This window comes from Rhinatrema bivittatum, unplaced genomic scaffold (genome assembly GCF_901001135.1).
Source record: "Rhinatrema bivittatum unplaced genomic scaffold, aRhiBiv1.1, whole genome shotgun sequence".
NCBI lineage: Eukaryota > Metazoa > Chordata > Amphibia > Gymnophiona > Rhinatrematidae > Rhinatrema > Rhinatrema bivittatum.
Window position 1 is genome coordinate 31,972 of NW_021821422.1, and position 26,870 is coordinate 58,841.

General features: G+C 45.6%; 1 protein-coding gene across 1 annotated transcript; it reads left to right on the plus strand.

The window, feature by feature from the left end:
* The first annotated feature begins 1,467 nt into the window (after positions 1 to 1,467).
* On the plus strand, positions 1,468 to 26,199 carry LOC115082658 (calpain-7-like). The gene is made up of 4 exons (XM_029586857.1): positions 1,468 to 1,814; positions 9,579 to 9,687; positions 19,316 to 19,473; positions 26,114 to 26,199. Exons 1-4 carry the CDS (start codon positions 1,713 to 1,715, stop codon positions 26,183 to 26,185), a joined length of 441 nt encoding a protein of 146 aa, XP_029442717.1. The 5' UTR covers positions 1,468 to 1,712; the 3' UTR covers positions 26,186 to 26,199.
* The last annotated feature ends 671 nt before the right edge of the window (positions 26,200 to 26,870 follow it).

Consider the following 26,870-nt stretch of genomic DNA (forward strand, 5'->3'; position numbering starts at 1 on the left):
CCTTGACTGACCACGCCTGCCTTCTCCGTGCGCTGACCATTGCCTTGAATGACTATGCCTGCCTTCTCCGTGCACTGACCATTGCTTTGAATGACTACGCCACAAACTCTTCTGTGTCCAGAGTCCTACGTTGCTTACTACAACTTCCACTTGTCATCGACTCTGATCCTAGCCTGTCAGTGACGCCTCCTCTCGCCTATCCTCTGGATGTGGACTTACAAGGCTTAGGCCTTCCTTTGCTTGAGCACTTCCAGCTATTCATTGTTCCTTTGGCGCCTGAGTTCCAGTACCGAATCCAGTCCAGGGTAGGACTATGCCTTCTACCGGCTGCTGTCTCTGGGCTGAATCACTTCTCATCTCTAATTAACGTTGAGGCCCACCTAAGTCCTGCTGGCCACGGCACCCAAAGGCTTAACCCAAGGGGAACGAGGGCTGGTATAGGTGTAGCTCCAGCGGCCTCTAGCTTCAGCCCACTCCATCTCGCCTACGGGTTGCCTCAACCCCACCTCAGCCCAAGGGTCCACCTCTGACGCAACACTATAAGGATTCATGTTTTATATTTCTTGATTTTATTATTTGATGTTTTATGAGAAATGGTGATGTTCCTTTTTTTCCATTATTGCACTGCATACAGAGTCCGGCTTTTGGGGGTTTCCAGTTCAGTTTTTGTTTGCATGTTTCTATTTAACCTTTTTTGATCTCTTTATTCTATATTTGGTGAGGGTCTGTCTGTGCTTTTCTTGTGTAACTGAGGGGAGATAGTCTACTAGCATGTAGCTTATGTGTAGGAATCTACAGCATCTTGGCTTGGTTTGTTTTTTTTCTTAATAGGAGGTATACTGGTGTTTTAGGGCTTGGAATATTTGCATTGTTGCCTTTTCATGGATAAAATTGTTACTATTTGAGTGCTGGCAATTAGTCCTATTTTGGTATGGGAAGTTTACTATATTGGTATACTCATGGCTTTCTGAGAGCCAAGCCTATACCCAACATATTGTTATAATAGGCCTAATATATGGTTCCAAGTCCCATGATATAAAACAATATGCAAATATATGCAAAAGAGGGGGAGGAAATAAACACCACTACCCCCTGCCTTCAATTGTCCAATCAAGGTCTGTGGAAAAGTTGGCAACCCTAGATGGAACCCGAAGCTGCAGTTTTGATAGATGTGATGGCAAAGTAGGTAAAAGGACTTGTTGATAATAACTAACTTTGCTCTCTGTCGTATTCACATTTATCAGATCTCCATTCGGTTCGGAAGCCAAATCTAGCGACAAATTCACTAAAATTGACAGCGCTCATGAGTAGTGGCTCAAAACACGCAACCCCGCGACTCCGCCCACCCGGTGACGAACTTAGCAACCGAAGCTCCCTGGAGACGAGTTCCAATGCAGTGTAGATAGTGGATATACGGAAGCGCACTGGTTGCCGAAGAATGACGTGTCTCCACGGCAGGATGTGACGCTCTCCCGCGGGCGGAAGGAGGAAGGATGGGAGAAATTCTCGCTCTGGCTGGTGCGGGAAGGCGCGAGGCAAGCGGAAAGAAAAGAGACATGTAGGTGCGCGCGAGGAGAATTGTCCCGCATCGCCCTTCTTGCTCCGGGAGCAGAGCCTGCCCCTGTCCTAGTTGAGCGCGCACTCCCTTTCCCTTCTCCAAAGCAAGGAGCCCATAGAACAGACATTGCTGGATTATCGAGCCCGGTAGCAGCATGGACGCCTCGGCGCTGGAGGTGGATGCGCTAAAGTTTGCCAAACTGGCGGTGGTGAATGACCAGAGCGGGAAGTACAAGGCGGCAGTGTTTTACTACAAGGTAAGCCTTTCCGCTTCTCTCCCGCACGCTGAAGGGTGGTACGTTGTGTGTGCAGATGGGGTTTGGAGACTGATGTGCTCCTGCCACTGCATTCTCAGGGTTGCACTCTGGCTTGGGCTACCTGGAGTTTCCCCGATATCAGGAAAAATAAAATAAGAATGGATTTCCTGTTGTGATGGGAACGCTACTCTGCTTTGCCATATCCTGCTTCAATCGCGAGTGCTTTGTTGATAGTTTGAGCAATTATTAACCCGTTCCAGTCATACTGAGTCAACCATGTAGGACATGAACCTGGATTCTTTACAGGTTGTAATAACTTTATAGGGCCACCATAAGAATTATTTAAGATTCCTATGAGTTTTTCAGAGCACAAGGGCCCCCTCTTCTGACTTGTGCGGTTCTATTTTTTTTGCCTCAATATTTACAGAGACTGACAGGTCCCTATTTGCACTGTCACGGCGTAACTTGACGTGTCTGGCTTTGAAATGTGCTTTGGAGATGAACAGAATTTGCAGCGGCTAAGGTCGTCTATGTGCTGCTGTTCCCAATCTTATTATTTTTTTGTGGTCTTAAATTGTTTTTATGTGATAGTTTATGTAATAGCGTTCTCTTGAGACAATATGGCTGTCTTCAGTTGTATTCCCTCTTTCTATAGTGAATTAGAAATACATGGTATGTAAGTTTCTTTAAGAAACGACTGTCTGAAATGGGCAACGGATGTTTGCCTTTAAAGAGAATTATATGATTATCAGTGATAGTCATAGTATTGTGTTTACAAATATTCAGACCTTGCAGATCTATACGGAATGGCCAGTCATTGTGCAAACATGTAGGAAATAAGGTGTTGGCACTGTAGGAAAAAGAGAACTCAACTGACTTGACCTACCTCACAAGCCAAGAATGTGTAGATACCTGCTTGCCACACCAGCCAATATATTGTTAGCTTTCTGTTTTCTTTTTTGCCTTAGGATAGGGAATTTCCGGTTCACATTATAAAAGGAAGAAGGTTTCTCATGTGAATGATTATGGGTCTGATTTCCTAAAGCTTTTTTTCCATTCTGGGTCTATGAGGAAAATAGCTTACTAAATTGAGATCTATATTTGAAATACAGTGGATATAGAAATGATTAGTCACCCTTCATTTTGAATTTTTGATAACAGGTATCCTATTTAAACCTGGGAGTTTGATCTGTAAAACCAGATTATTTGTTTTCATATAGTGCATTCCCTGACCATTGGTCAGCATGGTTGTTAATATTTGTACTGGCTTGCAGGTAGTACAGTTTGTGTTAAAGGAACAGTTTCAAAATATCACCATAATTTATTTTAGAAACATAAAAATGTGACACCAGAAAAAGACCATATGGCCTAATTAGTCAGCCTATCTGCCCAACTAATTTAACATTTAAGTTCCCAGCACCATCTGAAATCCCCTGTGTTTATCCCATGCTTTCTTGAATTCAGATACTGTTTTTGTCTCCCACCACCACCTCCGTTGGGAGGCTGTTTCATGCATCCACCACCCTCTCTCTAAAGAAATATTTCCTAAGATTACTCCCCAGTCTGCCCCCTTTCACCTTCATCCCATGACCTCTTGTTCTAAAGAATCCTGTGCATAGAAACCTTAGAGATATTTATGTTTCTATCATATCTCCCCTGTCCTGCCTTTTCTCTAGGGTATATATGTTTAGCTCATTAAATCTGTCCCCATATGTACAAACATAGATTGTGAGCCCTCTGGGGACAGAGAAATAACTACAGTACCTGAATGTAATCCACTTTGAAGTGCCTAAAAGCAGAATATAAAAATCTAATAAATAAATATGCTTTATAACAAAGGCCACTGATTAATTTAGTAGCCACCCTCTGGACCACCTACAACCAGTTTATATTCTTTGAAGGTATGGTCTCCAGACTTGTACACAATATTCCAAATCAGGTCTCACCAGAGACCTATATAGGGGCAATATCAATTCCCTTTTTGTGCTGACCATTCTTTCTATGCAACAAGCATCTTCCCAGCTTTTGCCGTCATTTTAGGAACCTGTGTGACCACCTTAAGGTCATTAGATATCGCCCCGAGTTCCTGCTCTTCTGTTGTGCTTAGTCGAGTTTAACCCCCAATACTGTACCTCTTCCTTGGATTTTTTTAGCTTAAATGCAATACTGTATTTTTAGCATTAAATCTTAGCTGACAGACCCTAGACCATTCCTTGAGCTTTGCTAGATCCCTCCTCATATATTCCACACCTTCCTGGCTGTCTACCCTGTTACATATTTTATCAGCAAAAGGGCAAACCTTTCCTGACAACACTCGTACAGTATTGTTGACAAAAATGTTGAAAAAAACTGGTCCAAGGATTGATCCCTGAATCACAATGCTAGTGATGCCGCCCGCCCCCCCCCCCCCCCCCCAGAGTGAACTCCATTTATCAATACCCTTTTCTGCCTATCATATACATATTCCTTAGTCTTCCTTCATAGGTATTATAGCTTTGTGTTCTTTGCATTTAAAGGTGAATGTATAGTATTTTGACTCCATTCCCATTTTCAAATCTTTCCCTTGAGATCATTGCTTAGCTGTTAGAATTATCCTGCACCTACAGTGTTGTTATGGTGGCAGGAGCAGAGTTATTGACAACAAGCAGCATCCAACTTTACTTACTGCCATAGCAATGGGAGTGGCTAGACTGGGAGAGCTTTACAAAAAAAAAAAAATCAGATACTACATTTTACTTGCTGCTGTTTAAAATTTGTTGGTGTTAATGCTTTAACGGATGGGTTATGTTCATCTCGCACCAACAGCTGGAGTCAAAAAACACACTTTTACACTGTCATTATCTCCCTCTGTATAGACTGGTGTAATAAGAGGGCCTGTAAATAGTTCTCTGCCGCCATCCAGTCCCTTGCTTTGTGCCTAAGGTGGTATCATGTTCTTCGGAAATGAGCTATTTTGCTTTTCTTATTTAAGCAATCAGAATATGTTGAAAGGAAGAGAGACTTACACTTCCTAGATGTGCTTAGGGTACTGCTTTGTTACTTGAAGATCACAAGCGTCTTCTGCAGGTCATATAGACTGTTTGCTCTATTCAGCAGCCATTGAAAGGGAGAAGTGGCATCTAAGGCTTCCATCACTTAAATAGATTGAGGCAATTGCCTCGGCTTACATTGCAAAGGGGTAGGCAAGTTCCAGAGGGATTGAGGGCTCATTCTACTATTTATTTATTTAGGATTTTTATATACCATCATTCCAGGTGAGAATCACTTGATCACAACGGTGTATTAGGTTAAAATAATAATGAACAAAGGAAAAGTTAAAAGGAAGGTAGATGAACAGAAGGACAATTAAAGGAAAAATTAAAGATTTAAGTGGAAGACTTTGTTATTAACAGGCCGATACAGTACAGTGCGCTCCGGTGGAGCGCACTGTACTGTATTGTCCAAACTGCAGGTTAGCAGTGCGCTCCGGTGGAGCGCACTGCTAACCTGAGTTTGGACGCGTGTTTTCGATGCGCTAGCTTTACCCCTTATTCAGTAAGGGGTAATAGCACGTCCAAAACGCGCGTCCAACCCCCCCCCCCCCCCCCGAAACTAATAGCGCCCGCAACATGCAAATGCATGTTGATGGCCCTATTAGTCATTCCCGCACGATACAGAAAGTAAAATGTGCAGTCAAGCTGCACATTTTACTTTTAGAAATTAGTGCCTACCCAAAGGTAGGCGCTAATTTCTGCCGGCACCAGGAAAGTGCTCAGAAAAGCACATGGCAATATTAAGTCGGAGGTCCCGAAAGTTAAAAAAAAATTTTGAAATCGGCCCGTGGGTTGAAAACTGGACGCTCAATTTTGCCGGCATCCAGTTTCCGAACCCGTGGTTGTCAGCAGGCTCGAGAACCGACGCTGGCAAAATTGAGCATCGGCTGTCAAACCCGCTGACAGCTGCCGCTCCTGTCCAAAAAGAGGCGCTAGGGATGCGCTAGTGTCCCTAGCGCCTATTTTTACTGCCAGCCCTAATTTAAATATTTTAGTTTACTGAATCGCGCGCACAGGACACTGGCGCTCGCCTGCTCTCCTGCAAACTTTAGTGTATCAGCCTGTGAGTTAGTTAGAAGGCATTGTTGAAGAGCCAGGATTTCAGATGTTGTATACATTTCTTGGTGTCTTAGGTTTTCTGGTAAGGAGTTCCAGGGCATAGGGCCTGCAATTGATATAGCTCTGACTCTTGTTTGTTTTAGGTGGTAGTTTTTTATAGATGGAATTTCAAGTAAACCTTTGTTATGAGATCTTAGTGATTATGTAGGGATATGAGGATTACATTTTATCCCTAGTAATTCATTGTTGGGATTCAAGTTATGGTGAATTATTTTTAGAATTTTGTAGATGATTCTGGATTGCTTTGGGAGCCAATGTAGAGCAGACAGGGTCAGGGTGATGTGATCAAATTTTCTTTTTCCGGTTAGGAGTCTGGCCGCTGTCTTCATGGGTGGAGTTCAGGCTAGTCTTTCCCGAAGATTTGCAAGGCAGCAACATTGACCTCAGTGCACTCATTTGTAAGCATTACAGGTTGGTCCTGCAGACAAGGAGGATGGGGTCTTGTGGGTAAGCATCTTGCAGGTTACCCTGGATTTTTCCCACCCAGTTTAGGTACTGCCTTGGGACATCCCACATGTCTAGACTAGTTTGGCAGAACCATAAAGAAGGTGAAATTTAAGGTATGCTTAAATGAAAGCATTTTGTGCTTAAATGAAGAACATACAGATCAGGAGTGCAATAATGATCTTGTGAGGGCTCAATTGCACTGAAAGGAGACTATCATTTGAGAAACAATTCAACCACAGCTGATGCTGGTTTTCTCTCAGATGTCCAACACTATTGTCTATACGGGAGTGATACTGAATAATGCTGAAAGCGGAACTTTGTCCCCAGATGCTTTCATAATAGTGTACAGCGAGCCGTGGCTTTCTATAGATCTGTCTTTGTAACAGCACTGTTTGCCCTTTCAAAGGCATACCTAAACAAGTGCAGCTGCATTCATTACAGGTTCTTTTATAATGTGCCTGATTACTTGTTATGGCTCCAGAGGATATTTTGTAAATAGAATTCAGTCATCAACCAATAAACTTCTCTAAACGATGGAACGTCAGAAGGACACAGGACACAGCGCAGCATACGTGCCAAAGAATCTCCTCACTCGGCTTACCCTTGGTTTCTGCTGCTGCTTTTCTGAGACATACATACACAGATCGAGTCATTGTGAAAATAGGTAGCTACTGTGTGCTGCCCTGGCTGCTTGTCGTTCTGTTCCAAACAAAATTATGGTTTCTTTAAACAAAACTATATGTATTAGAGGGGTATTCCATTGTGCTTCCAATTAAATTTGCTGTGTTCCACACTTTTGTTTTATTCAGATTTTATAACCTGCTTTAGTGTAATGAAAACATTTCACTAAAGCCGGTTTGTATTAATAGATTCTTTAGTCACCTTCTTGTTTTCTGGTTTTTGCATGTTAGTTTAGAGAGGTGCTCAGCTTGTGAATGTAAGGACTGACGCACCCTCCAGGTCACTGTATATATTCTGTAGGGATGTGAATCGTTTTAGGACGATTAAAATTATCGTCCGATAATTTTAATATCGTCTTAAACCGTTATGGAACACAATACAATACAGATTCTAACGATTTATCGTTATAAATCGTTAGAATCGTGAGCCGGCACACTAAAACCCCCTAAAACCCACCCCCGACCCTTTAAATTAAATCCCCCACCCTCCCGAACCCCCCCCAAATAACTTAAATAACCTGCGGGTCCAGCGGCGGTCCGGAACGGCAGCGGTCCGGAACGGGCTCCTGCTCTGAATCTTGTCGTCTTCAGCCGGCGCCATTTTCCAAAATGGCGCCGAAAAATGGCGGCGGCCATAGACGAAAAAGATTGGACGGCAGGAGGTCCTTCCGGACCCCCGCTGGACTTTTGGCAAGTCTCGTGGGGGTCAGGAGGCCCCCCACAAGCTGGCCAAAAGTTCCTGGAGGTCCAGCGGGGGTCAGGGAGCGATTTCCCGCCGCGAATCGTTTTCGTACGGAAAATGGCGTCGGCAGGAGATCGACTGCAGGAGGTCGTTCAGCGAGGGTTCCGGCGCCTCGCTGAACGACCTCCTGCAGTCGATCTCCTGCCGGCGCCATTTTCCGTACGAAAACGATTCGCGGCGGGAAATCGCTCCCTGACACCCGCTGGACCTCCAGGAACTTTTGGCCAGCTTGTGGGGGGCCTCCTGACCCCCACGAGACTTGCCAAAAGTCCAGCGGGGGTCCGGAAGGACCTCCTGCCGTCCAATCTTTTTCGTCTATGGCCGCCGCCATTTTTCGGCGCCATTTTGGAAAATGGCGCCGGCTGAAGACAACAAGATTCAGAGCAGGAGCCCGTTCCGGACCGCTGCCGTTCCGGACCGCCGCTGGACCCGCAGGTTATTTAAGTTATTTGGGGGGGGGGTTCGGGAGGGTGGGGGATTTAATTTAAAGGGTCGGGGGTGGGTTTTAGGGGGTTTTAATGTGCCGGTTTTTCGATTTTTCGATTTTTAACGATTTTGAACGATTTTTCACGATATTTTACCCCCCCAAACGGCAACAATACGATTCCCTCCCCCTCCCAGCCGAAATCGATCGTTAAGACGATCGAGGACACGATTCACATCCCTAATATTCTGTACTCTCAGGACAGTGTAAAGGGCATTCAAAATCCAAATGCTGAGGATTTACATCATGATGAAACTAAGATGGATTTTTTTTCTCTTATTTTCTTTAACCAGGAGAAACAAAAAGAGAAATATTTTTTTCTGAAAGTAATTCTGATATGATTATTTTTAAATTACACTTGGGCTATTTAATTTAAGTTGAATTATTGGAGAATTGATCCTTCTATTATAGTAAAATAATTGACTCTTGAAAAGATGTTGATTTTTGAGTTCTGATTTTTTTTTTTTCTTGTTGAATAATCAGATTTCTTCTTCCTTGCTTTCTTTGGCTCTTCCATGATCTCTAATGCGCACATGCTCTGAGTGGACTTCTTATCCTTTTGATCATATAAAGTGATTTTCTTCTATTTGTAAGGAAGAATATTGTTTTGATTTTTTATATTATCTTGTCAAATGAGCTTATGCTTTTTAAATATTTTGTAATTATTGAAAATAATAAAAAGAAAAATCAAAGTGTTTGTTGGGCTGGAAAAGTCCTGGAATAGGTGCCTGAAACTTGATACTCTACACCTAAAATTGAGAAAAGCAAAAAAAAAAAAAAAAGGAAATGAAGTGCAACAATCATTTAAAAAAGAACAAAATAGGGAAAATGTTTTCTCTACTTTTTTTTTTTTTTTAAACAGTTTTGACTGGTGTCTTGAGTTTTGAAAATATATTTCCAGCCCTAACTGCTTGGCGCAGCATGTTCTGAATGAAATGTTTGGCTGATGTTGTGTGTGTTGTAACTACTTCAGATTTCATGGTAGAAATGCCGCATTTCCTCTCCTCTGTCAGGCTGCTTCAGTTTCTTATGTTGTCCTACTCTGCTCTTTACAGCCTGTAGTGGAGGTTGCAGAAGAAGGCCCTCTTGCACGCGGTTAGTAGAAAGATAGTATTTCTTATTTACATAGCATTATCCTTGTGCGCAGTGCTGTTCAAAATCACTTTCTCTTGTGCCCAGGGAGCTTAGAACAGAAATGTCTAATTGAAAAACTATTGTCTTATGTAATAACACCACATCTTTTTGCTTTTTCTTCTGTAGGAGGCTGCCCAAGCCTTGATTTATGCTGATATGGCAGGATCAAATCTGGAAAATATTCAGGGTAAAATAAGCGAGTATCTGGAGAGAGTCCAAGCCCTTTACTCTGCAGGTTTGTATTTGTGCTTCCATTTCTGCTTCCATTTCCATTTATACATTATACAATATATATATATTGTATACTTGTATATAATTAACTTCTTCTATCTCTCTTTATTTCCTCCACCCCAGTTCAGTAGTCCTTGTTAATTGTAACTGCATCTCTTCATCACGTTTATCTATGTTCTTTGTTGTATTCATTGCACCCCTGTTTTTTATGTAAACCGACATGATGTGAGCGCTTCATGAATGCCGGTATAAAAAAACCTTAAATAAATAAATTTCATCAGTATGTTTAGGCTTCTCTGCTGAGTTTTGAAGGGGCTATGAACTCGGCATTTAGATTGCTAAATATATTGTAGGAGTTTTGTATTGTATAGAGCTGAAACAACAGAATAATCCTAATCCTGTTAAGATACACCAAACTCTTCTCTTGCTGTGATGTCACCACCTTAAGATGGCGATGCAGTGATATGGGAACAATGTTCTGATATCATTTGATGAGATTCATTATTGTGGCTCCAATAGTAGGTTTTTTTGTTTGTTTGTTTTTTAGGTGGTGGGTGGTGGTTTCTAATACTGGGGAAAGGGACCCATGCTCCAAATTGTGAATGTTCTTTGACTCCATGTTGGAGCATTGATGATGTTGCAGGCCCCAGAATGGACTCGGAAGATTCGCCTGATTAAATTGCCCCTGGAAGGTGCAGACTTTTCAAAAATCGCACTGCTTCGGGCAGGCTCAGTGACGCATGCCTATAGGTTCCAAAAGGAGGAAAGTGGTGCTTATCCCCAGAGGCCACCATGGAAAAGACTATGGTGCCTCCATCTTGGATGCCCCTCCCCCTCCTTGGCTAGAACAAGCCCAAGCTGGGAAAGGAGGAGGAGGTTGGAAAGAGTATTGGTCACCATGCCAGGAAGGTGAAGGATGGGTTGGAGCTGTAAATAGCAGCAGCTGCTGGGCCAGAGAGGGGGCAGGGAGGAACAGCAGCTGTCAGAGAAGGGAAACAAGGTGGCCCAGTCTTGGACCTGGCACCTGCTTACTGAGCTGGCAGGGCCCGATAGCAACGCGGAGGTGCTTTCACTGCCCACAAATGGAGGTTATCCCACTCATTGCTCATGAACAGCCCTTGCTGCCCATGGGGGGGAGAGGCAATGCTTACTGGTTTCCAAAGAGAGCTGAGAACTGTCATTCCAATGGCTTGGTTATAAAGGGAGACACATGATGCTTATCCCTGGATGCCACAATAGAAATCCGGTGGTTCCTTCATCTTTGATCCCACTCCTTGGGTAGAAAAAGTCCAGGTTGCCGGATCAGGGAAGGGAGCAGCAGTGACCCTGGGTTGGAAGGAAGGACCGGGGCTGGAAAGAGCAGTAGTGGCAGGGGAGGAGAGGAACAGCTGCTTAGTTCTGGGATGGATTTAGAAAGGCCAGTAGATGCTGGGCTTGGGAGAGGAGGGGCAGGGGCTTGGGCTGGAGATGGGGAGGAGGGGCTGGGAAAGAGCAGTGGCGGGCTGGGCAGAGCAGCAGCCAGGGGTAGAAGCGAACATTGGGCTACAGAAGAAGGGAGGAAGTGGGGGGAGAGAGCAAATGTTAAAAGAAAAGAAGTAGATAGCATTTTTTTTTAAAAGCTATATAAAGATTTTCTTCCTGGCACCTATGTTTTTCAGGAGACCTAGGTCCATTCTTCTGTTGAAAGGGCAAGTTGCACCTGACTGTGCAGTGGAGGCAATGTGTCTGATCCTGAGAGTGTGTTAGGTGCATAAATCAATTTTCCAAGCATTCTTGAAAAAAAAAAAAAGTGCAACCTTTTAAAAAAACTTCTTTGTTTTTTCTTTTTTTTGTTCCCTGATTGTACAAGTGGCTGCTCGATTCAGAACATTTTGTCCCTAGTTTTATTGAAATAGTCATGATGTTTATTTTAGCCATTACAAGGAAAACCTGCTTGAGTACATGGTGATGTATGTGTTTCTGTAAGGCTGGCAGCTGATGCTGGGATGAACTGACAAAGGGGACTGTAGCACATATATTGAAAATGAATGAGGAAGTTTTTGCTGTAATGCAAAGGACTGTAGAATGAAGCAGGAAGTTGCTTTAATTAATATAATTGGCTGGCTTTTTATAAATAGCTACAGAGGTAAAGCTTAAGGCATGTGTGTTCCTGAACATGAAAGAAATTCAAAGGTCTGTGTCTGCTCATTGGGTGCTTTGACCTTCAGTACCTAGAATAAATCCATTCTTTAGTCTTGGCTGCTACTCAAGCTTTACTAAAAAAAAAAAATCAGTAGTATACTGTCAGGCCGATACAGTACAGTGCGCTATGCCGGCTAACAGTGCGCTCGTTAGCCGGCATTTGGACGCGCATTTTCGACGCCCTAGCTTTACCCCTTATTCAGTAAGGGGTAATAGCACGTCGAAAACGTGCGTCCAACCCTCCCCCAAGACTAATAGTGCCCGCAACATGCAAATGCATGTTGATGGCCCTATTGGTCATTCCCGCGCGATGCAGTAAGTAAAATGTGCAGCCAAGCCACACATTTTACTTTAAGAAATTAGCGCCTACCCAAAGGTAGGCGTTAATTTCTGCCGGTGCCGGGGAAGTGCACAGAAAAGCAGTAAAAATTGCTTTTCTTTGCACCCTCCGACTTAATATCATGGCGATATTAAGTCGGAGGCCCAAAAAGTTTAAAAAAAAAAAAGGTTAAAAATTTAAAAATGGGCTCGTGGGTTGAAATCCAGATGCTCAATTTTGCTGGCGTCCGGTTTCCAAACCTGTTGCTGTCAGCAGGTTTGAGAAGCACTGGCAAAATTGAGCGTCGGCTATCAAACTCGCTGACAGCCGCCACTTCCGTCAAAAAAGAGGCGCTAGTGTCCCTAGCACCTCTTTTTACCGCAGGCCCTAATTTAAATAAATGAAGTTACTGAATCGCGTGCACAGGAGAGTGGCCTGGGCGCTCGCCCACTCTCCCGCGTGGTTTACTGTATCGCCCCTTGTGTGAGTTAATGTTCGTGATATATTTAAAAAAAAAACAAAAAAAACAGCTCTTCCCAGTTTTTCAGACTTGTTGATGTATTCCAATCTCTTCCTGCAAACTTTCCTTCTTCTTTTTTTCTTTTCCCTTCTGACAAGTAAATGAAACTTACCTATGATGAACAGAATTTTTGAGATGCTGATCTAAGAACAGAATCTCTGCCACTGGCATGCTTGTGTGTGTCAGAGTAAAGCACAAGCAACGTCGGTGTGTGTCCCCCCCCCCCCCCCCCCCCCCCATGTTAGCTCTGGTACAGAGCTAGGCCAGCAGTTGATGTTTGAGACCACAGGTTTTGTGTGAGATGACTACCAGGTATTTAGCTGTTCTTCCCAGGGCCCTGTCTGAAGAGCAGCTCTTTATTGTCTTGTATTTTTGTGATGCGCTGCCTTGCTGAAAAACGTTTGTAATTGGCCCCTTGATAGTATTGCTGCCCTGCATCCCAGTCTGGCAGTGTGTACTGGAGCTAGCTTGCCTGAGGCTGCTCGGCGGCAGCAGATTGTGTTTTTGCTGAGACTACTACCTTGTGTTCAATCCACACTGTGAATTTTCATGTTCTCTTGCCGCATTAGATCAGTTGGTATGATAGTGAACATATGCCCAGCAGTGATATCCTTGAAAGGAACAGTAAAAGATATGAGAAAAGCGAACCTTTTGTAATGGATATAAAACATGGCATCATTAGCTCAAGGACAGTGAGAGGATAATCGCTGCCTTGAAAGCTTCTGCAGGTTTGCTGCTGTTTGAATCAAAAGGTTTTTAAAACATTTCTCCAGAACTTATTTGCCAGAGAAAAAAATTCAGTTGCTATATATCTCATCCCCCCCTCAGCCTCCAAATTTTCTCTCATCTCACCCCATGCAGCCCTTTCATTCTCCTTTTTGCCCTCACTCCTCATTTCCACCAAGTGGCTGCACAGCCTTGTTGCTGCTGGAGTCAGGACCTGTGGCTCTGCTGCTCCAGCCACCACCACTGGAAGGTCCCCCGAGTGCTACTTCTAGCTCCTAGGCCCCCATTTATGTAGAATGTGCTGTTCCCTGTGCGTACCCGGATCAGTCCAGATTCCTGGGTTTATGCATCCGTGCCAGCAGATGGAGACAGAGAAAGTTTAACTGACACTGCTTGATAAGCCCTGGTGCCACCTGCAGTTCCTCAGTATTTCTCTGTCTCCAGCAGATGGTGGCTGGTGCATACACCTGCAGTTTCTGATGTTTTTTTTTCTTTTTTTGTCAGGAGCATTTCTCCCAGGGTTCGGTTTCCCTGGGGGGAACCCTTCCCTGTTTGGTTGAGGTGGACGAGCTAGAGGTCGGTGACCTTTTTGTACACTTGTTCTAGCTCCCATCTGTGAGGTACAAATCTGGGGGTCCAGATCTCTCCCTTCACGAGGTTGCCTAGGTGGCTTTTTAGCTCAGGTCAGCTGCTTTTTGTTTTAAAGGGCTCTCTCTCCTTGCTTTCAGGCTGTGCTGAAGCTGGACAGCTCCTCTTGGCCTTAGAAGAGCAGAGGCCCTGTAACATTTTTTTTTTTTTAAACTTTACAAAAATAACTCAGATCTGCTTTGAGCAGGAAGCAGCTGGAGCGGGTTGGTAAATCTCTAAGGGCAGCATTTTTTGGGGGGACGAACTCGTTGTGCTCCAGGGTTAGCCATATGCTATGGTTCGTGGTCGGGTCTGCCACGCACATGGCGTTGATCCTGCCTGCCTCAGCCATCTCTCTCTGCTCGGCGTGTGTTTCTGGTGGTGAGGGGCCTTCTCTTCCCCCCCCCCCCCCCCCCAATGAAACGCTGGCATGTCTGGTCTCCTTCAGCCACCCATGTTGTTGCTGCCAGTGTTTCTCGCATCAGGCCTTCAGCCTCGGCTAGCATTGGAACGGCAGTCATTTTAGGTTCCCCGGCAGACTTGTCAGCGCTTTCAGGGGGGCTGGAGGACCCCCCCCTCACTGCAGCTTTACCCAGTGTACCCAGGCCCTGTAGGGGGGGCAGGGAAGTGTGAATGAGGCGCTGCCTATTGGTTTGGCTCAGTCGGGGGGGTACTGCACCAATGTGGTCGGCTCCCCGTGGTTTCTCGCCTGAATTTATTTTGCTGCTCCACCGCGCATTTTTGGCGCAGCAGGAAGGGTCAGGCCCTGGGGTGCAGCATTTATTGGGGCCACTGTGGTCTTAGGGCGATACGGAGGGTTCCAGAGGGCCCTCGGAGACTCCTGGGGATGCAGGGCTCTCCTTGGTGGGTGCCCCATCCCTTGATCACGGGGCAGATGACCCGAATGCAGGTGATCCGAATGCTGGCGATTTGGATCTGGGGGACGATGTCACCAATATGCCAGTGTCCAACGGGAACATTCCCAAGATTCTTCATTTGTTTTGTTGGGAAGAATTGGCCCCCTTGATTCCTCAGGTCCTTGGGGAGCTCGCAGTGAAGCTCCCTCAGTTGGATTCAGACCTAGAAGGGGTGGACCTAGTTCTGTATAGGACATGTAGTCCTCCCTCAGCTTTTCCCTACCCTAGGTCCGTGCAGAGGATAGTGGACCAGGAGTGGAGTTCTCCGGACCCTGGATTATGGGTGGGCTGACCTATGTCGAAGCTCTATCCCTTGCCGAAAGTGGATGCTGCGGTATCACCTGTCATCAAGAAGACAACTATTCTTGTAGTGGGGGCCCCGGCTTTAAAGGATGTCCAAGACCATAAACTGGAGATTCACCTTAAGCGGTTCTTTGAGGTTTCTGCTTTGAGACTTCGGGCGGCTATATTTGTTCCAGCTTCTTGCAGCGGGCATGCTTGCATTGGGTGCAGCAGCGGCAAGGAGACCAAGCTAACCGTAGCATGGACAGTGATCACGCGGAACGCTTGGAGGCTTCAGTGACATAATTTGCGGACGCCTTGTTTGACTTGGTGCGGACCTCTTCTCAGCTTATGGCCTCTGCAATGTCAGCCCAGAGATTGTTGTGGTTGCAGCACTGGTCAGCAGATATTTTGTCCAAATCTCAGTTGGGTTTTCTGCTGTTTATGGGCTGTCTGTTGTTTGGAGAGTTCGAGCAGTTGATAAAACAGTTAGGGGACAATAAGGTCCACAGGTTGCCAGAGGATAAGCCTAAATGCAGACAGTCCTTTCCGTTTCAATCTCATTTCTGAGAAGGCCTCGACATGCATGGGAGGCAACAGCCCCGCAGAGGCAGTTTGCGGGCCATGGTTAGTCCTGGGCGCAGACTTTTCAAGGAGCTTGGAGGCTCTTTAGAGCCCCCACCGGAGGTAGGGTCCCTGGGGCAAAATCCTCCCAATGAGGTGAGGCTGGCCAACTCCGTCATTCGCTTTTTAGGGGGGGTGTCAAGCACTTTTCTACAAGGAGTGGGCCAGTCTCACCCACTGGTTGCGCTTTAGAATTTGCTTGTTTCGTCCGTGGCCTCTTTTGGTCTCCCCCCCCCCCCCCCTGTGGTTCATTGGCAAAGCGTGCATTTTGAGAGACCTTGGACAGGTTGCCGGGTTTAGGAACAGTGGTGCCAGTTCCTCCAGAAGAATGGGGCACCAGTCGGTACTCTGTTTGTTTATTTCATGGTTCCAAAAAAGAAGGGCACTTTTCGCCCTATTCTGGACCTAAAAAGGGTAAATGCAGTGCTGAAAGTCCCGAGATTTCGCATGGAAACCCTGAGGTCAGTGATTGTGGTGGGTCGCAGTCGGGAGTTCCTAGCTTCTTTGGATCTAACAGAGGCATATCTTCATATCCCCATTCGTCGGGATCACCAATGTTATCTGAGGTTCATAGTTCTGGGACAGCATTTCCAGTTTCAGGCTCTTCCTTTTGGACTAGCCATGGCACCACAGACCTTCACCAAGATCATGGTAGTAGTGGCGGCAGCCTTGCGGTGCGAGTGTGTTTTGGTAAAACCTTATCTCGACGATTGGCTCATCAGGGCAAAGTCAGAGACCAGTTGTCACACAGCGGTCAGGAAGGTCATTCAGCTCCTTCAAACGCTGGGCTGAGTGGTGAATTTTGCCAAGAGCCATCTCAACCCATCCCAGTGTCTCGAGTATCTGGGGGCCCGGTTTGACACGAACATGGGCAAGGTGTTCTTGACAGTCGAGAGAGCGTACAAATTGCAGACACAGGTCCACCATCTATTGGTGTTGTAGGTGCCCAGAGCCTGGGATTTTTTTTACAGGTTCTGGGTTCCCTGGGCTTTTGCACATATGGGATCATTACAGACATCTCGCCTTCTTCGGGGGGGTCGATCTAGAGGTCCTGGATTGGATTGTTGTTACTACCGATGCCAGTCTTTCAGGTTGGGGGTCAGTTTGCCAGCATCAGTTGGCTCAGGGTATGTGGTCGCCGGAGGAGCAAGCCTGGTCTATCGACCGCTTAGAAACCAGGGCAGTGCAATTAGCTTTGCTGGCCTTTCTGCCAATGGTCCAAGGTCGTTCAGTCAGAATCCTGTCAGACAATGCGACGACCATGACATATCAATTGACAGGGCGGTACGAAGAGCTGGATGGTGGCCCAGGAGGCTTAGGAGTTAATGGTCTGGGTGGAGGCACATTTGACCCAGATAGCGGCCTTTCATATTGTGGGCAACAAGAACATCCAGGCGGATTTTCTAAGTCGCAGTCTTCTAGATCCGGGCGAATGGGAGCTGTCAGTCGGCGATGCAGCTCATTTGTGAGAAACGGAGTTGTCCACATGTAGATCTGATGGCGTCTCGCCACAATGCAAAAGTGCCACGCTTTTTTAGCCGCAGAAGAGACTATGGAGCCAAAGGAGTTGATGCTCTAGTGATTCCTTGACCTCAGAGAGTTCTACATTTGTGTTTCCTCCGTGGCCTCTGGTGGGCAAGATCTTGCACAGGATAGAGACACACCCAGGGGATGTTGTATTGATAGTTCCGGAGTGGCCACGTCGCCTGTGGTTTGCGGATCTCGTCAACTTGGCAGTGGACGGGCCGATACAGTTCAGTCACCTCACTCATCTGCTCCATCAAGGTCCCATATTTTTCGATAAGGCCAGATCGCTTTTGTCTAGCGGCTTGGCTTTTGAGAGGCGACGTTTGAGGTGCAGGGGGTACCTCGAACCTGTTATTACTACCCTATTCCACGCTAGGTGAACGTCTACCTCGTTGTCTTACATCTGAGTCTAGAAAGTTTCTGAGGTTTGGTGTATGGCCAAAGGGGTTCCAGCTTTGCATGCTTCGGTGTCCCAGATTTTATACTTCCTGCAAGATGGCTTGGCATTTAACTCTCTCCAAGTTCAGGTAGCAGCTCTGGCCTTTTTATGGGGGACGATTGACGGAGGAACTTTGTCCTCTCATCCTGATGATGTGCGGTTTCTTTGAGGGGTTAAGAATTTACGTCCTCCGGTACGGAAGGTCTGTCCATCTTGGAATCTTAATCTGGTCCCTCGAGTTTTGTGTGAACCAAATTTTGAGCCTATTTGCAGGGCGACTCTTAAGGATTTGACCTTGAAGGTTGTTTTCCTGGTAGCCATTTGTTCGGCACGGAGAATATCAGAGTTGCAGGCCTTATCTTGTAGGGACCCATTCCTACAGATTTCGGATTCGGGTTTGTCCATGCGGATGGTTCCATCTTTCCTTCCAAGGTGGTTCCAGCCTTTCATGGTCAAACTTCCAGCTTTTCCCGATTTGGATGCTGCTTCTCCTCATGCGAGGGAGCTCGGACGTTCTGAGGGCCTTACTGAGATATCTGGAGGGTGACCAATGACTTTCGGAGATCTGATCACCTATTTTTTTGTGGAGTGGCACAAAGAAAAGGTCCCAGGCTTTCAAGTCTATCATTGCGAGGTGGCTGAAGGAGGCTATTGGGTCAGCCTACATTCTTAAGGGCCAGCAGGTGCCTGACTGTTAACGGGTTCATTCTACTCGATCGCAAGCGGCCTCGTGGGCGGAGGCTTAGTTGTTGCCGTCATAAGACATTTGTCGGGCAGCTACTTAGAAGTCGCTGTACACATTTTCGAGACATTATCGCCTAGACATCCGGGGTCCAGAAACTCATTCTTTCGGCGAGAGTGTTTGTGAGCAGGACTCTCCAGGTCCCACCCTGGCTAGGGGGCTTTGGTACATTCCAGGAGTCTGGACTTATCCAGGTACATACAGGGAAAGGAAAATTGGCTCTTACTTGTTAATTTTCGTTCCTGTAGTGCCACGGATAGGTGGAGAGTCCTTCTGCTCAGCTGTGGTATTTTGGCTATACAGATTGTTATTCAGAGCTTTCGCAAGTTTTTAGAAGTGAGTTTTTGTGCTTGGGTTCATATCAATCCTGAGGAACTGCAGGTGGCACCAGGGCTTATCAAGCAGTGTCAGTTAAACTTTCTCTGTCTCCATCTGCTGGCACGGATGCATAAACTCAGGAGTCTGGACTGATCCGTGGTACAGACGAAAATTAGCAGGTAAGAACCAGTTTTCCTCTCTTCCTCTCGGGGTGGGTGGGAGGGGGATGATATTGCCTTCCACCTCCCAATCCCCTGATTGGACTTGAAACTGTGGCCTGATCTGTACACCACATTGGACTAGAGCATCAGTTCACTGGAAATCCAGTTCTAATTGCCAGGTATCAAGATGAATTTTTGCCCATTCAGATATATATATATATAAACTAACTAACTTGTTTTTCAATTCAGTTGAAGCCCAGAATTCTGCTCCCTTGAAGTCAAAGCAGCAGTTGGACTTGGAGCGGGCCCATTTCTTGGTTACGCAGGCATTTGATGAGGACGACAAAGGCAATGCAGAGGAGGCCATAGAGTTATACACAGAAGCAGTGGAGCTCTGCCTGAAAACGGTATGTCCAAATATTGTAATTCTTCTACTGATCCCAGCGAATCTTCAGAGGCACTGACTGAAAGATGCAGTGCCTGTAGGACCATTACGAAAGATTACTGTGGGGTTTTTTCCTTTAGTTTGTTTTTAGCCCAGCAGTTTCCCCCATGCTGCTTCGGGGTTCCAGCTCTTGTCCGACCTGGTCTCCTCTGGCAACCACACCCTGAGCCTTCATTCACAACCACACAGGGGCTTTTCTCCCTATTTTCGCCCAGTCACTGCAGCAACAGCCCTTGGCCAGGGTCCATAGACAATGGCTCCTTCTGGCGGGTGGTGAAGTGGACCCTGATCCCGGCCCCTCGATGTCACTGTTGAGTGATGCCCGGGGCTTTCCTCCCCGTAGGGGGCTGTGAACACAGTCTCCATAGCAGCCTGCATTCCGGCCAGCCCGGGAGCAGAGTCCTGGCCCAGCAATGAAACCCAGTTCCCCCACATGGCAATGTGTAGCTCTTGCCAGTAAACCACGGGCTGGCCTTTCTTTCCCTTAACTAGAAATTGGATTGTCAGTGTGACCCGGTTAGCTGCACATCCCATGGGGCACTGTAGAAATCTGGTGGAGCTTCACTGCTATATATATTTTTTGCCATATTAGCGAGCAGACTTTGCCAGCTTCCAGGGCTGTACTTTAGGGATAAACAGGGATAAACTTTCATTTGTCATTCTGATTTCTGTTTGATAAAATGAATGTTTGACATTTCACACTACTGTTCCTGAACTGTAGTATTTACAGCTTTATTCAGGAGAAAAAGAGATGTCTATCTTTGCGGTGGCAGATCATAGATCTCAGCCGACCAGACCACACCTGCCCTCTGTAACCACATTTATCCATAGGTGTTGGAGGGTGGTAGTTCTTGTGTTTTCCTCTTGCAAGAGTTTGTTCTATTTGTACCTTGAATAGGTGCTTGGTAGCAGAGCAATTAGAACTGAGAACCAACCACTTTTTTTTTTTTTTTTTTTAAATTATCCTTTTTACCCCAAATTTTTATCTCGCTCCCTCTGTCTCCTTCTCTGTCGTCTTCTTTATAACCCGGTCATCTCATTGTCAGCCTTTTGGCTAGTAGTAGCCATAGAACCGTGACTGCCTGCTGATCCTGGTACAAGTCCACTCTTGACTGGTAGGTGTTGGTGTTATGCAATAGCTGGAATCCTACTCTTCCTCCCTCCCTTTGAGCCGTAATTATTGGCTTGGCAGTGCAGTGCTTCCAACTCCTGCAGGTTCAAAGAGAAACCAGGTGTGGGAATAGGATCTTTCTGACCCACATGGGAGCTGGTGGCCCACCATTCTGCTCAAGCCAGCTCTTTTCTGTATTTTGTTTTTGTCAGGCCCAGAAATTCCCTTTTAGAAGTGGGAGTGTCCCCCCTCTGAAGATGAGCTTTGGTAAAAGGGATGTCACCTCCATCCACACAGTTCTCTTGCAAGCACTGTTTAGTGTAATCAGCAGCATCCAGTCGGACCTGTCCTGTTAAAGGCACGGGAGCAGTCCAGGGGAGGGGAGGGGACAATTTCCATTTTATACTGCTTTGAATGCTTTTGGCCTCTGAGTCTCTGCGCCTTTAAGAAGGTGGGTCTGATGAAACACTGCTGCTCAGGTTGAGGATAGTGGAGGTACTTCTTTCATCGTAACACGCTTAGGTGCCAATTCTGCCTAATTAAAAATACAGGCCTATTTGTTGTGGCTGGCTATGGGCTCTGTACCAGCCTGATAGTCTTCCATTGGTAAACTCCAAGACCGTGTGTCATTACACTGATATTTTTTTGTCGAGGTGTTAGAACAGAAATTCCCAAACCTGTCTGCGGACCCCATAGCCAGTCAGTTTTTCAGGAAATCCATAGGGGCGGATTTTAAGAGCCCTGCTCGCCTAAATCCGCCCAAATCCGGGCGGATTTAGGCGAGCAGGGCCCTGCGCGCCGGTGAGCCTATTTTACATAGGCCTACTGGCGCGCGCAGAGCCCCGGGGTTTTCTGAGGGGGGCGTGTCGGGGGTGGGCCCGAACCGTGCGGCGTTTTCGGGGCGTGTCCAGAGCGTTCCGGGGGCGTGGTTACGGCCCGAGCGGTCCGGGGGCGTGGCCGCGCCCTCCGTACCCGCCCCCAGGTCGCGTCCCGGCGCGCAAGAGGCCCGCTGGCGCGCGGGGATTTACGCCTCCCTCTGGGAGGCGTAAATCCCCCGACAAAGGTAAGGGGGGGGGTTTAGACAGGGCCGGGCGGGTGGGTTAGGTAGAGGAAGGGAGGGGAAGGTGAGGGGAGGGCGTTAGAGGATTCCCTCCGAGGCCGCTCCGATTTTGGAGCGGCCTCGGAGGGAACGGGGGTAGGCTGCGCGGCTCGGCGCGCGCCGGCTATACGAAATCGATAGCCTTGCGCGCGCCGATCCAGGATTTTAGCGGATACGCGCGTATCTACTAAAATCCCGCGTACTTTTGCTTGCGCCTGATGCGCCAGCAAAAGTACGCCTATTCGCGGTATTTGAAAATCTACCCCATAATGAATATGCATAAGAAATTTGTATGCATCATAGACTTGCTCTCCATTCTTTGCACACCTAGATTTGTCAATATTAGACTGTCTTTACAAAACAGTTTAAGCTCTGTTCAGTTCCTTGGGGAATGTTGTTGGGCAGCAATCTTCAAGTTATGTCACAGATTTTCGATTGTCTTGAGGTTGAGACTCTGACTAATCGGTGAACGTCTGTCCCAGTTTCAGCTTTCTTATAGAAAGCAACAGATTTTCTGCAAAGACTTTATGAATATTTGATGTTCTGTACTTTTTCTCCATTTATTGTCTCTTAACTTGACAAATGCCCCAGTCCTGCTGAGAAAAACATCCCAATAACATGATGCTGTCACCAACATACTTCACAGTTGAGATGGTGTTCTCTGGGTGATATACTGTGTTGGCTCTTCGCCATATATAATGCTTTGCATTCAGACCAAAATGTTCTATTTTACTTTCTTCAAACAACAACATTTTTTGCTACATGGTTACAATATCTCCTGATACTTCGAACTGGATTCAAGGTGGACTTTCTTGGGTAATGGCTTCCTTCCTCACCATGCAAGCCAGATTTGTGGTGTACTTGGGAGATCTGGTTCTCAAGAGTTGTGAGGCTCCTTTTTGAACCACTCAGAAGGGCAACTCTTAAGGATTTGACACTTAAAGCATTTTTCTGGTAGCGATCTGTTTGGCTAGGAGAGTTTCCGAGTTGCAGGCCTTGTCGTGCTGTGATCCGTTTCTTAAGATTTCAGACTCAGGGGGTGTCCTTGCATGTAGTACCTTCTTTTTTTACCAGAGGTAGTTTGGGCGTTTTATGTGAATCAGACAGTAGAGTTCCCAGCTTTTACAGAGGTGGATGCTTTTACTGCACATGCAAGGGAGCTTAAGTTGTTGGATGTATGCAGAGCATTATTAAGATATCTGAAGGTTACTAACGATTTTCAAAGGTCGGATCATCTTTTTGTCCTATGGAGTGGTCCTTAAAGAGGTCTTCGGGCATCTAAGACTACCATTGCACGGTGGCTTAAGGAGGCTATTGGGTTGGCCTATGTTTCATGGGGTCGTCCGGTTCCTGAGGGGTTGTGTGCTTATTCGCTGTGATCTCAGGCTGCTTCGTGAGTGGAGGCTCAGTTAGTTTCTCAAAAGGAGATATGCAGGGCAGCAACTTGGAAGTCGCTGCATACTTTTGCAAGGCACTATTGTCTGGATGTGGGGAATAAAGGTTCTTAATCCTGTGGTGAGAGTGTTTTGTGAGTGGGACTCTCCAGGTCCCATCCAGTATAGGGAGCTTTAGTACATCCCAGGAGTCTGGATGATCTGGGTATATTCAGGGATCTTTGGAGGAGGAGAGTTGTTTGTTCAGACTATTTTCTACTTTTATAAATGCAGACTGTTTAAAAAAAGAAAAGAGAAGTTTTTTGGAGAGTTTCTTTCTTAAGCTCTGGTACAGTTCAATACTGAGAGAGCTGCAGTTGGCACACGAGGTTAAGTGGCAGCATCAGCAAAACTTTCTCTGTGTCCTCTGCTGGAAGGGAGGCAAAACCCAGGAGTGTGAACTGATCTGTGGTACTACAGGAACAAAAATTAGCAGGTAAGAACCAATTTTCCTTTGTCCATATGTGTACCCTCCCTTTTTTTTTTTTTTTTTTTTTGGAAAGTTGGGGTCTTGCTAGTGCCATAAACTGTCCATTTCTTTATAATCATCTTGACCATGCTTTGAGGGACATTCAAGGTCTTTGTAATTCTTTTATACCGATCCCTAGATCCGTGCCTTTTCACAACCTTGTGCTGGAGCGCTTTTGACAGTTTCTTGGTGCTCATGGTTGGGCCTTTGCTTTGCTACCCAGCAGAGAGAATCAATAGGAACTGTTGAATTTATCCTGTCGTCATATGAATCAGTACAATTTTTAACATGGGTGGGCCCAATTCACTTAGGAGCAAATTTAAGTGTTGCTCACACTAAAAGGCACATATGTGCGAGTATGTGGACCACCCATGAGAGACGCATTTTAAAAACCACTAATTACGTGCGTATATGCACATGCTGGGGCAAAAAAAAAAAAACAGGGGGGGTGGGGTAGGGCATGGGAATTCTGGGACAGGGCCAACAGTTATGTGCATAAATCTGTATTTTAAAACCGGAGGCCGCAGTGCACTATGGCTTGTTAGCTGCGTATATTTACTGCTGCTCCTGATGAGCAGTAAATCTGCAGAAATTGTGTTTTAGGCTTAACAGGACAAGGTGAGGAGCCCAGGTCAATTGGGGGGGAGTGCAGGATGAAGAACCAGAGGGGTCTAGATGTCCTCAAGATAGACTGGGCAAACTGGTGGACTAATTGGAAAAACTGGGAATGTCCTTTATGTGAGCATGTTTTAAAATCCACTTACCTGCACGTGTTAAAGCCAACAGTCCTAAGGAAGATGCATGAAGTATCTTTGCTCACGTAACCTCTTAAAATTAGGTGCGCACACACGCGCAGTAGGTGTATTTTAAATGATATTTGCACAACTGCATGCATGATTTAAAATTCCAGCTTATATCCACTGGTGTGCCCATATGCATGTGTATGGATGCGCGCTTGTTACAAAATTACTGTCCCTGTGTGTGTTTTGGAAGGTAATTGGTTACACCAGAGCTTTAAGTATTTAGGATTGCTCCAGAAGCACAAGGGGGGTTAGATAGTTATCCTACCAAGCTATTCCATGGTTTTATTTTTAATTCATTTGCTAAGAAACTGTAAAATATATTTTTCACTTGGCAGTTGGGTAGGATTTGAAAATACATGGAAGGAACACTGGTTTAATGCATTCTACTTTTGGGCCATAAGGCAACAAAAGGTGACCATTTGGAAGGGGGTATAAGACCTTTTTTTTGCTACTATAAATTCCTTTTTTTTTTTTTTTTTTGTTGCTTACACTTTTTGAAGTAAAAGTGTACCTGTTTTATGTGTTCATATCCCCTGTTCCTACAAATCTCCTTCATTTCACTGTTAAGGTGTTCTGTTATATGTATGCCTTTTTATACTTGTATGAGTTAATATGCCATCTCTAAAGAGATCTAATAAATTAGCCTTGCAGTACCCTATTTTAATTGGAAACCTGATAGGGAGAGTGGTTAACAAGAAACAGTTTGTAAACCTTCTTACATTAATATCTTCTCAAGAATGAAATAAAAATCTGAATGCAGAACACAAGAATATTAATCATTTTTTAAACTTCCAACTGAAATTGTTTGAAAAAGATTTACTAGAATGGCTTCTTTAAAATTTCTGTGATAAAATGATAATATTGGAGTATTTGCATAGTTCATGTGTTCTGGGTCAGGCAGACATCCGAGTTTGCCATCCAGGCAGCTAAACTTTCTTTCCAATCAGTCCTCAAGACAAAGATTCTTTAAGTTTGAAATTATTTATTGTACAGGTAAATTCTACTTACAACTGTTGCACCTCAAACGCAAGCCCCAAGGCAAAGATCTTTGGTAACTGGAGACAGGGTAGCAGGAGGGAGAAGGAGGTCTCTTGTGTTGCAGGAGTTAGTTTATGGTAGAGGTAGGAAGCATGAGGGATATGAGGCTGATTTAGTCTTCAGAAGAAGGCAGTAAGAAAGAAGGCAAAAAACCCGATCATTTCACAGGGTTTTACAGAGCGCTGCTGGCTCAGAAGCAAGCATGGGCAAGACTGAGCTCTTTTGAGAGCTGCTAAAAGAAACACCTCCACATGCTGGGGGGGGGGGGCAAGGTCCAATGGCAGCGAGCCTAAGAACCATGTGACACAGGGGGAACATGAAGGGCAGTCCCTTGAGCCTATAAGGCACCTAGGAAGACTCAAGTTAGATTGAGGGGCATTCAAGCCCTTCCGATAGTGAGAGAAAGTGGCGGGGGAGGGAGCTTCTCTTAAGGGCAAAGGCTCACAGGCTATTATCATGGGTTACAAAAAGTGTTTCAGTATTAAGAATCCTCAGAAGGGAGGACTGCACTAAACACAGTTAGACTTACAATATGTACAGATACAAACATGTACCCACTGCTGGGGACAGAACATCATGTACTAATGATCAGTATCTGACCTCTCGGGAGCTTTTTCACTGATTGCTTCTCTCTTTCTTCTCCTTTCAGTCAAATGAAACATCTGATCAGACCCTGCAAACGAAGCTCAAACAGCTGGCTCGGCAAGCGCTGGACAGGTGAGCGACCAACTTCAGGTGCGAGGATGTGCATCTGGATATGTTCACATCTCTTTATCCCAGAGTTGCATAGACAATTGTTTAGAGAAGATAATTTTTCAAAGGGACACTGCAGGTAAAATGGTGTTTTATGCACGGAAATGGTCTTTTAGAAAATTGCCTGCCCACTATGTGGGTAAAAATCTGCACTGTTCCATATTCGCTTATAAATTGGCCCAGATTGAATGGAGGCATTTCTGGAGGGGTTTGGACTTATATGCTTACGTTCAGACTTTTAAAAAATTATGCACGTATATTTTTCTTGAAAACTGTGAGGTCAATATAAGCAAGTTTGCTTACCGTAAACGGCGTTTTCTGTAGATAGGATGAATTAGCCATGCTATTTGGGTGACGTCATCGGATGGCGCACTCGATTGGCATCTTTCTTCAAGTTTCAAAGTCTTTGTGCGGTGCATGTGCGGTACTTCCCGCATGCAGATCGCAGCTCCTCTCCTTCACTTGATAACAAAGCTAGAAGGCATCAGCCTTAGAGTAAAGAAGCAGAAAACATGTCCAGGGAGGATGGCATGAAGCATGGCTAATTCATCCTGCTATCTATGGAAAATACCATTTACGGTAAGCAAACTTGCTTTTTTTTTCTATTGATAAGCAGGCTGAATTATCCCTGCTACTTGTTTTCCCCCAAGCAT